This window comes from Pholcus phalangioides, unplaced genomic scaffold (assembly GCF_987345545.1).
Source record: "Pholcus phalangioides strain wild (caught in Gottingen) unplaced genomic scaffold, Ppha-v1.0 ptg000004l_1, whole genome shotgun sequence".
In the NCBI taxonomy this organism is placed as follows: Eukaryota; Metazoa; Arthropoda; class Arachnida; order Araneae; family Pholcidae; genus Pholcus; species Pholcus phalangioides.
Window position 1 is genome coordinate 4,775,728 of NW_028301597.1, and position 12,258 is coordinate 4,787,985.

Consider the following 12,258-nt stretch of genomic DNA (forward strand, 5'->3'; position numbering starts at 1 on the left):
ATGATAATTAATTAAGTTAATCCGTTTTCAGCTCCTTTCAAGAACCAAACTCAGGAATTTTCACATTTTGAGCTTTACATTCCAAGCATTTTTACATTTTAAGGGATTGTCCATTTTAAAAAATGTTCTTGATATCCAAGGTGACTGAAATCCTCACCCCTCTCTCTCCAACAACTCCAGGCTAATCTAGGGTTCTGCAAACTCATTATGTACACAGTATACTGTGTATATATTGAGCATATCAACTATTCCAAATACCATAAATCATATACAAATACAATAAAAAAAAGTTAACTACAAAACCTTTCGAAATTATACTAACCTCCATAAACAATTTTCTGAAGATTTAAACTTTCTTGTTGCCTTTTATAATAAGCGTTAGCTGCTTTTTGCACAAGCTCATCTTTCCATTTCAAATGACCTAAATGATATGAAATACAGTAATCACTGAATTTATTGAGCTTAAGATTCATTGTGTGTGCCTCTTTTCCAATATTTCATCAACAATAGCAACAACATTTTATACAAAAAAACTGGAATTTAAATTCAAAACCAAAGCTTTACTTAATTCTTTTTTTGCTCTCACAGAACCCTTAAAATAATATCTGTGTTCTAAGGAACAACAAATGTTGAAACCTAAAATCCTAGAAAATGATAAAAGCTGTTTTGACAATGCTATGCATTACTATTTTTTTAAGAACTCCTTTTCAATTTGTTACAAATCTCAAAGATTCAGTGTAATCAAAGTTGAGATTTGATGTATAATATAAAACATTCATATTCAATATTCAGTGCTTTTACCTTCTGGACCCATAAATCCAGAATGAACTGCCCAATAGATTTTTTATGGTTTTTTTAATCATCAGATAGCTTTAACTATAGTATAAACATGAAGGGAGAAAAATATTTCCTTTATTAAAATTTTTTTAAAAAATGAGTTGCATCAACAGCTTAGAACAGGGTTTTCCAACATGAAAGCTCAAGCGGAACCCTTGATGGCAACGAAGCTATTCCGCGGAACCCTTAACAAATTTTGAATATTTCTTAAACATACAGGTGTGAGCTAAAAGTCTGCATTCGCTCTGCAAAACAAGAATCCTCACTTGCAGTAGGTAAGTGTCAAAATACATGTAGGCCTATATTTATGAGTTACACATAGTGTGACCATATTTTACAGGGCAGAATTATTTTTTCACAATATTCAGTGAGAATATAATATTTGTGAGAATAGAAAGAAAGGAGCCAACACCAATATTGTTTGTCTCCTACTGGTCGATTATCCCAGTATTTTCTCTGAATTATTTTAGAGTACCCATTCTCAACAGAAATTTTAAAAAAAAAATTTCATGGGTGAAACAGTAGCAAGAAAATTTTTGAAGCTACCAGGGTTCCGAGATTTTTGGGGTTCCATCCCTTTTGATTCCACGGAACACCAAAAAAGTTCTCACAGAACCCTAGGGTTCCGCAGAACTCTGGTTGGAAAATCCTGGCTTAGAATGATCAAACTGCCACATGATTTTTATATATATTCCATGTTTTAAGAAAATTTCATTACTTTGAACTTCACATCATTCTAACACTTTGCATATTTAATTCCCAGTTAATTAAGTATTAAATGAATTTTTTTACAGTAGAGCCTTGACCTCGATAACTCAACACACTAGGAGTGTCAATAAATACATCAACTTAAGCAGATGTCCAGTCAACGAGGTTTCAGTTAATCTCACCTCACAATTTTTTTTATATCATTTATGTATGCATGTATACTTGTAAATAGTTGAGCGATTCTATTCCATCATCTATAAATTAACAAAATATATATATATCTGCAGCTTTTTTATGAAAAGTTTTTGAATAATCTCAAATTAAGGTGAAAAGAGCACAGCGTGTCGAAATATCTTTTATTTACAAATGAGCAGTGCAAGTGTCAAAAATTAAGAAAAAATTCCCATTTTTATTCAAAAATTTGGATTTAGCTCACTCAAACACCTCTTGCTCAAAATGTCAGATATTATTTTAACACTTATTTGTGACTTTTAGTCCACAGGTCGAGTTTTCAGATTCCAACCAGTGGGAAGTGACTCTATCCCGAAGTAAGAGGGAGAATCTTCATGAAAGACAATGAAACGAAGATATGTTGAAATACACAAGAGCAATGTTGCGAAAATTTAAGTATTTGACCAACTCATGGGCAATTTTGAAAAATTTGTTGTGATAACACAGCACAAAATTGTAGTTGACTTAAACAAGGTTCAGACATCTTGTGTCGAGAGAGTGTTAGAGAGTTCTCTCTCCATTGAATTTAGTATTGTGCTAACCATGAGAGTAATATATGTTGAATTATCAGAATAGTCAAGTTATCAATGTTCTACTGTATACGCAGCGCAAAAGAATCAACTCATGCTTTAAATACAAGCTCAACAGAGATATCAGGTATCTAATGCACTTGCTATGTTCATAACTGCACATAGCTGCAAAAAAATTGTAGCTTTTAAGAACATAAAAATAGAGAACTTAAAATAAAGGGTTTATGTACACGTTCATGCAATTTTTGTATAAAAAGTTAAAACAAACACAGAGTCCATACAAAAGAATAAGTAAAACACATAATATCTAAAACTAGAAGTGTCTGACAAATGGGTGACTTTAGTGATGAAAACAGCAACTTTCAGGATTCATAAAATCAAAAAAGAAAACCTTCTTCAAGATCCTCTTCAGAAACAGTGTCTATCCTTTGTCGTTTTCTTTTGGGTAGTATGTCTCTTTGATTATCATCCCCAGTTGAATTTTCATAGCTAGGTGAATCGTCATGCTTAAAAAAAATTGGTGTTCACAATTTAACATTTTTAAAATTCTCGAGAACATTATAATTTTATAGTAACTACTAACTCATATATAACTTAAATGAATAATCTTTTTTACCCATTATATTCAAACGTAAGAACGTTTAAAAAGCATGTTTGAAATTTTTTAGTCACAACAACTTGACACAATCAAAACCTCTGTTACCTACCTCATGTTTTTCAATAGGTCTTTTCTTTCGAGAATGAAGAATACCACTTTCATCTTCAGATTCATGATCTTCTGCAGAAGAATCAACAAAGCTATCTGAAGAAGAATTTTCAGCTTCTTCAGCCATTTCATCACCAGAGGGAGGGTCTTCATCTTCAGATGATGATTCTTCGTCCAAACTAAAATTATATGCATAAGTACTACTTATCTGACCTTAATAAATACTTCAATGAAGTATAAATGAGATGAATAAGTAGAAAATATAATATATAACTTTTTTTTTCTTTAAAGGTGAAAACAGATAATAGAATAAACATGGGAAAATAAATTAAAAAGAAAGAAAAAACAGTTACAGTTTTTAGTAATGCCTTTGTAAACAGAACTTACTGACTTATTTAAAATTTCTTTCATCAAGATAAAGGGCATTTAACCAAGGATTGTAAAAAAAAACAATCTTAGAGAGGCGCCAAATGAAGAATAATTCATAACAAATTAAATTTATTTATTTCCACACATACAGAAAAATTGTAAATTAATTTTCATATGTCATTCAGGTATAACAATAACATAGGTTATGATGCCTGTATGGATGATTGAAATCTTACATGATAATTAAGGAATAAAATAAAAAATATGACATTAAAAAAAGACAGAATTATGAATGTCAAATAAATAAAACGAAATGATAAAAAAAAAAAAAAAAACATACGCAACACAAAAAAGACGTAATGTAAAATTAATAAAACATTAAATATTAAAATGTATGGGGGAAAAATGAAACTTTCACATGCATAGATGACACAAACAAGAGTAAATTTTTTGAATTAAATTGTGGATAAAATATTATTGCTCCTCCTAAAGGTCAAAATAAGTCTACATCCCGTCTATTGAAATAAATAATTTAAATATTGTTGTTTTTTTAAATGATGAGTGTGTGGGTGAATTCTTTATTACTAGTGGTAATAAATTATATAAAGTTGAATCCCATTATAAACGAACTCCAAGAGACTGGATAAATCAGTTCATTACAACAAAATTTTGTTATAAAGGAATTACAGGTTTTTGCATTGTTTCTATGTAAACTTATCTGGGGATTAGAAGTGTTTGTTAAAACGAGATTTTCACTATATCGGTAGTTGTCATAAAATGGGATTCGACAGTAATTTTGGAGCCAAATAATAAAAATGTTTAAGAAAAATTTCTCTTCTAAAAGTAGGAATACAGTAAATCATATGAGCTCTTCGCTCATAGGTACATTATCTGTTAAATTGCATGAGTCTTTATTACAGTTCGAGAAAATAATAAAGGAAAAGAGTATTATGGTGCAAAGGAAGTAGGATTAAGATTTCTGAAAATTGTAGAAGAATGAGACTGACCCACACTCAAAACTTTGAAAACTTTTTTCTTCCTTATTTATATGCGGACATAATTACTCAAATTATCCCGTATTTTGACACTGTCCTTTGTTTGATAAATACGAGTTGATCAAATTTAATATATGACCTTGAATATCAGCTGACTTAAGTTTTCGAATGAGAAAATAATGGTTTATATTGTTAAAAGCCTTCAAAATATCTAAAAATATTGCAACAATAAATTTACTTTTGTTAATGCCATTATTAATAAATTTTGAAAAAGCTATGAGGGCATTTTCAGCACTTCGTCTTTTTGTAAAACCAAACTGATTTTCAGAAAAAACATTTGTAGAATACACAAAATTACATATTCCGATTGAAAGAACTTTTTCAATAAGTTTGAAGTAAAACTGATATGATTGAAATAGACCTATAATTCAACAGAGAATTTTTATCACGAGATTTAAAAACAGGAGTAACAGTGGCTAGTTTCAGCAACTCAGGAAATATGTCAAGTTGAAATGAGGTATTTATGAACTTTGTGATAAATGCAACATTATTTACAGCAAAGTCTCTAATCAAATATATATTAATTCTACTGTAACCTCAAGATCAATTACATAAAAAAAAAAAAAGCAACAGAATTTACAGTTGACGCAAGGTATTTTTTACAGGCCTAGAAGTGAAAATTTGAAAAAAAGAGTAGGAAAAATAGGAAAACCATTGACAAAAAATAGGAAAAAAATAGGAGGGAAAAAACTGAATTCCCAAATTATCGTGGCATTTAAAAATGTTGTGCCATTGAGATTCACACCTTACATATTTTAATTATAGTATTACCTATTGATATTTTAAGAAAATCAAGTTCCCTCTCTCTCTAAAGAATTTAAAAATCTTTCATTTCCACAGAATGCGGTATAGAATACAATGTAAATAGCAAAACTAAAAAGAAATTAATCAAATTTCTACTGTTACTTTAACAAGTCAAATTAATGATTGTGATCCATTTTTCCCTGTACTTTTCAGAGAAAGAAAAAACCTATCTAGGTGCCATAGAAATGTAGCACATGCATGCTTAACCCATTGCCCACAGACTGCATGTGGCCCCGGAATCATCTGTTGAGGCCCCCAGCTTCAAACCTAATTTTGCAAAAAATGAACTAAGCGATACATTTCCAGATCGTTCCAGAGAACCTGCAGTACAGTTTCAGGTCATTCAAGTGGTTCGTGTCACAGTTCCAGAACACTCAAGTTACACGAGCTGCTGTTCCACTTCACTTAAGGGACCTGTGGCACATTCCTAGATCACTAGAGTAACCTGCGATATTGTTCATCTACACTTAAGTGACTCACGGCAGAGTTCTAGACCACTAACAGTGACCCGTGTACATTTACACGTCATTCAAGTGGCCCGCGGCACATTCTCTGATAGTAAATATGTCACAGCATATTTACAGATCACCGCAGCACAGTTCCAGAGCACTCAATCGACCCATGAATCTTTTAAAGATCACTGAAGTAACCTGCGCCACAGTTCCACAGTCTTTAAGTGTGCTGCGGCACATTCCTAGATCATTTAGGTGACTCGCGGAAAATTTACATATCACTGCGGCACAGTTTCAAAGTACTCAATTGATCCAGAAATATTCCAGGTCAGCTTCTGTGACCCGCTACACATTTCAAAATCAATGAAATGGCCCACACTCTACTGAATGTTGAACACCCTCAATGTAACACCTCCTGGAGTTACAATATATACGAAGGATACAACGATTGGCCTGCATATGTTCATGAATGTCTGGTTTTTTTTCCAAAGATACACATTTTTTTAAAACACACATGATAACATGTGGCCCTCGGATTTATCTCATGTGGTCCAGGACAAATAACAAAACCACACAAGTGACCCACGAATGATCATCAAATCATTTAAGTGGTTCACATTTCCAGATTACTTCAGTTGCTTGCGGCACACTTCCAGACATAAGCTGCCAACAGCATATATCCAGATCACCTAAGTGACCTCAAGCACATTTGCAAATCACTTGAGCGACCAGCGGCAAACCCCCAGTTCACTTAAGTGGAAGTGTAACATGACGACCTGGGATCTCTTACAATCCTGTTGTTCAATTAATCTTGTTTAGGCCCCAGGGTTCGTTGGTTACCGGAAACCACCCGAGGCTTGTGTGCCTTGGCACTTATCCCGTCTCATTGTAGTTCAGTTGCAGATTACTTTAAGTGGCTGTAGGCATATTTGATCATTTGAGTGGCCCTCTGCATGCTTCGAAATCACTTGAGTCGCTTGCAGCACACAGATCAACTAATGGTCTGCGATACATTAACACTTCAATTGGCAAGATGCATTTTTTATAGATTATTTTAGTGGCGCTCTTGACACATTTCCAGACCACTAAAGTGGCCTGCTACACACTTTCAGATCATTCAAGTGACTTGTGACATATTTCCTGATGATTCAAGCGGCCCGCGGCACACTTTCGGACCATCTGAATGACTCGCGGCACATTTCAACTTAACTCAACCTTTTGAAGAGTGTGGGACCACTTCATTGATTTAAAAACGTGTCGCGAGCCACTTGATTAAGTGATCTAGAACAGCACCGCAGGTTATTTGTGTGATCTGTAAATGTGCCGCGGATCACCAGGGCAATCTGGGAATGTGCAGCGGGCCACTTGAGTGATTAGGAAATTTGTCTCGGGCCGCTCAATTGCAGAATTCGCCGTGAGCCACTTGAGTGATCTGGAAATATGCAGCAAATCATTTAAATGAGGTATGAATGTGCCGCGAGCCTCTTAATTTATTTGTAAGTGTACCGGGGCCACTCGAGGCCATGGGTTGAGCACATGCACATGTATGCTTTAAAATAAGGGGCCGTTCAAGTATTATGTCAGAAAATTTTTAGCCATTTTTTGACCTCCTCCTTGTCAGAAAAAGTCAGCAAAACTCTGACCCCACCCCCGTCAGCAAAATTTCGTCAGCACTCTGTTCCCTTTCTCCTAACGCATATTGGTGGGATCAGAGACGTACGGGGAGGGGTGGAATCTGGTTTTGGAGTTTGTGGCCCCCTAAGCAGACGATCAAAAATTTATTTTTAATGCAGAAAATATTTTTTAAAAGAATTAAAATTTTGAAAGAAAATATCTTTATATGTTATTATAATCAATTTCTGCCAATTTCAATGCTATTTGAAGGCTAAGAACTCAAAATTGCTCAAGAAATTCATTGCAACCCTACCTCTGAGCCCTTGGTAATCCTTGACCTGCGGTAAACATTTGGCCTGTGCGGACCAAATATGGCCCTGGGGTTATGATGTGGCCTGTCCTTCTCAAACCTAATTTTGTAAAAATGAATGAATTTTGAAAAAAAAATGAAAGTGACACATTTACAGATCACTTAAGTGACCCGTCGCACAATTCCAGACCATTTAAGCTATCCGTGACACATTTAGAGATCCCTTGAGTGACGTGACAGTTTTAAAGCATTGGTGCGGCCACCAGTGTGGTCACACTTTTATGACGTGCGGCACAGGTCCAGAGCACTTAAGTGGTCCGCGACACATTTTCACATCACTTGGATCCGCAAAAGTATTTAGAGGCCACTAAAGTGGCTGTGTAGGGGACTCAATAGGGAGAATGTTAGTTCAGGTACCCACAAACTAGTGAAAAGTTTTATTCGTTTTTCGCGCAGCGAGTAAGGCGTCATTAAGAATATTTCATATTTTTATAAAAGGTGGTTGATGACGTCAAACACTCCCCCCCCCCCCCCGTCATCAAACGTCAGCAAATCGGAAATCCCCCCTCGATGACATAATACTTGAATAACTCCTAATAAAGATATACCCGAAATTTATTTTAGGAAGGTTAAAAAAAAAGTGGTTTCCGTCTCTCCCCCCCCCCCTTCTTCCTGTAAAACCAGACATGGCTCAGGATCTGTCACCTAAAGCCGGGTTTTCCTAGAGGTAGGTTTTCTGTGCTGCGCGCAACGTGAATCCCAGCGCGACACGCCCTCCATTCACCAATTTTCTTTTTACGTTTTCCTGCAGAGCGCAATACGGCCCATGACAGCCCTTTACGCCAGCTTGGCGGACTGTTTCTGCAGGAGTTAAGCGTCGTGTATGCCGCGAGTTTCGGCAATCTTCTCTTTATTTTCGTGTTGTTTTATTTCCCTTCCCTTCAAGGCGCCATGCTTGGAAAACACGTGATTATGTAACACATTTCTGCCGACGCAAAATGATCCAGTTCGGTTCACGCGGCGCAAAAAGCCCACTCCTAGGAAAACCCGGCTTCAGGGATGAACGCTCCTTACGGGATCCCAGAGAGAAACCTAGTCTCTCGTGGAATCTCGTGTGTGGATGGATAGAGCCTGTTCTTCCCTCCTTTTTTCGCCTTCTTATTTACGGCAACCGATCTACTAAACAGATTCGCTTTCCCCACCGAACTTCAGTTTTTAGCACTTTGACTACGGCGCGCGTGCGGCGAAAAGATACGCTTGTCTCTCGTCATCCCCTCTCCAGTGGAACTGAAATTTATTTTTCTTATTTTTTTAGTATAGAGTTGTGATGCGAATAAAACACCTCAAAAAGGGAGGGAAAGCAGTGACATTTTGCGGTTTCTCAGAATTTTCGTAGCAACATTTCGGCTGTAAACAAAAGGGAGAGAGGGATAAAATAGGAATAGTAGGAGAGAATTGCAGTAAAAGAGGACGATTGCGGCGAAAGTATGAAAATAGGAGGAAATTTCCAAAAAATACGAAAAGTTGGAAAAATAGGAGCGCTGCGAGGTCTGTTTTTAAAATCATCATTGTTACCAAATAAAGACATATTATATGATCAACATGGATGTTGAATTGGTTTGCAAGTTCTAGAGTATCAGTAGAAATAAGTCATTCATTTCATGGATATTTATTATTCAAAGGGGTGCAAAAATGTAATCAAAGTGCACAGGGAGTAAGGCATATTTCCAGAGAGGCATTGGTTTTTTTTTAAATATGTAATTTTAGAAACCTTAATTCAACACTCGCATTCCAAGATCAAACAATTTCATAAATTCCAAAGATGTGGTCAAAATGACCCGAGTAGATTTCAGATTTTTTCAAGTTAAGAAACTAATAATAATAAATGCTAGTGACATTACATTAGAGCCATTTATATAAAAATATTAAGATACATTTTAAAACAATAGTTTCTTATGTATCATGAACATTTAATCTAGGGAAATTTAGAAATTTAATAGCATGTAAAAAAACATTATCATAAATTTATTTAAATATTTACAGAACTGTTGAAAAATACACAAACCCAGCCAAATCATCATCTGCCAATGGCTCTGCTCCAGAAAATAAAGAAAGCTGTACTGAAGTCATTTTTTCATCGATAGGCTCCTGTGCTGTCATCAGAGAGTTGACCATATTATCCGCTGGTGCTTCGCTGTCCTATCAGAATAAAGTCCATTTGCAAAAAACAATTTAGTGTCTTCATATAACTGGTTTTTTTTTATCATACAATAGTAACAAAAAAAATTGCACAGGACAAAAAAAAATTCAATTTTTTAATGTAGTTATAAAGGTTAGCCTAAATAATGAGTTAAAGAAACTTCTCACTAACTTAAATTAGACAAGAAGAAGGGGGAAAGATTTCAAACACCATCTATTTTCACCTGTTTTCAAAAATTAAAAAATATATGTACCATAGTTTGTTGCATATACACTGAAGAGCCAAAAAAACTGGTGCACCTGCCTAATATCGTGAATGGCCCCCGCGAGCCCGCAGAAGTGCCGCAACACGACGTGGCATGGACTCGACTAATGTATGAAGTAGTGCTGGAGGTAATTGACACCATGAATCCTGCAGGACTGTCCATAAATCCGTAGGAGTAAGAGGGGGGGGGGGAGATCTCTTCTGAACAGCACGTTGCAAGGCATCCCAGATATGTTCAATAATGTTCATGTCTGGGGATTTAGGTGGCCAGCGGAAGTGTCTAAAGTCAGAAGAGTGTTCGTGGAGCCACTTTGTAGCAATTCTGGAAGTGTGGGGTGTCGCATTGTCCTGAAATTGTCCAAGTCCGTCGGAATGCACAATGGACATGAATGGGTGCAGGTGATCAGACAGGATGCTTACGTACCTGTCACCTGTCAGAGTCGTATCTAGACGTATCAGGGGTCCCATATCACGCCAACTGCACACGCCCCATACCATCACAGAGCCTCCACCAGCTTGAACAGTCCCCTGTTGACATGTAGGGTCTATGGATTCATGAGGTTGTTCCCATACCTGTACACGTCCATCAGCTCGAAGCAATTGGGAAATTGGAACCAAGACTCGTCAGACCAGGCAACGTGTTTCCAGTCCTCAACAGTCCGATGTCTGTGTTGTCGGGCCCAGGCGAGGCGTAAAGCTTTGTATCGTGCAGTCATCAAGGGTACACAAGTGGGCCTTCGGCTCCGAAAGCCCATATCGAGGATGTTTCGTTGAATGGTTTGCACGCTGACACTTGTTGATGGGCCAGCATTGAAATCTGCAGCAATTTGCGGAAGGGTTGCACGTCTGTCACGTTTAATGATTCTCATCAGTCGTCGTTGGTCCCGTTCTTGCATGATCTTTTTCCGGCCGCAGCAATGTCGTACATTTAATTTTTTACCGGATTCCCGATATTCACCGTACACTCGTGAAATGGTCGTACGTGAAAATCCAAATTTCATCGCTACCTCGGAGATGCTCTATGTCCCATCTCTCGTGCGCCAACTATAACACCACGTTCAAACTCACTTAAATCTCGATAGCCTGCCATTGTAGCAGCAGTAACCGATCTAACAACTATGCCAGACACTTGTGTTATATAGGCGTTGCCGACCACAGCGCCGTACTCTGATTGGTTCCATATCTCTTTATTTGCATACGCATACCTGTACCAGTTTTTTTGGCTCTTCAGTTTAATCTGTAGTTATGAAGTTTTCTCCTCTGGGAAAAAATATTATGTAATCCACACACACAAATTTCATTCATCAGTAATTAAATTTGAAGGAATGCAAAAGGTTTTTGGTCACTTTTTTTTTTAAAGAAAACATGCTGGTTATTATAGTTTTGCATATCTCTCTCTACATGCCATCATATATCTCAATTAGAGTTTTTTTTTTCAAACATTTTTAAAAACATATGTTTTAATTCTAACTGCTCCAGAAAAAAAAGCTGTCAATAATATGAAACAGTATATAATCTGCACTATGAAATTTGTGATTATAATATCCTTTTCAAGGATAAATTATAATCTGCTAATTATACACACAAAATTACAGTGGTCATAACTCTGACTCACTATCCGAATAACTTTCTGCAGATATGAGGTGCATTCTAGTCAGACAAAGTGGAACCAAGATCTTAGTCTTCCACCCATGATGTGTCACAATATATATAAATTACACACATTTGTAATGGGAAATATGTGATCTTAGTTTTAGATAAAAACTAATTGAATTTTGGAAAATTTCTCTTTTTTAAAGAAGCATTACTTCAATAGTAAACAGAAGCAAATGTTAAAAGTTTTATGAACTTGACTTTTGATAATAATACTGCAAAAGAAAAAAGTGAGAGACTCCCATATGCAATGGAATAATCAAGTGCCTAAAATAATATCACAAATGTGGATCTTACTTCTACTTTACGAGCATGTGAATGGCTTCCTTTCAGTTCGATATAAACAGCATCTTTGTCATACACAACACCTCCAACACCAGACATGGGAGCATAAATCAACCTTTCCTTCTCGTTCAGTGATCTTTTTTTCATTTTATCGGGCAATGGGCATGGATCAGGCAAAAAATTCATATTTTTCACAAAATAATCTCCACATCCTGAAAATATTTTAATCTATCATTCACT

General features: G+C 36.0%; 1 protein-coding gene across 1 annotated transcript in view; it reads right to left on the reverse strand.

Annotated features, from left to right (window-relative positions):
* The window catches only part of LOC149086478 (ribosome biogenesis protein BMS1 homolog), a 47,744-nt gene that overhangs the window by 26,635 nt on the left and 8,851 nt on the right, over positions 1-12,258 (reverse strand). Inside the window, exons 8-12 of the mRNA XM_089255793.1 lie at positions 12,031-12,230; positions 9,682-9,815; positions 3,014-3,191; positions 2,698-2,812; positions 323-421 (exon numbers count right to left, since the gene is read on the reverse strand). Of these exons, the coding sequence (XP_089111919.1) occupies positions 323-421; positions 2,698-2,812; positions 3,014-3,191; positions 9,682-9,815; positions 12,031-12,230 (726 nt within the window). The remainder of the gene's footprint in view (positions 1-322; positions 422-2,697; positions 2,813-3,013; positions 3,192-9,681; positions 9,816-12,030; positions 12,231-12,258) is intronic.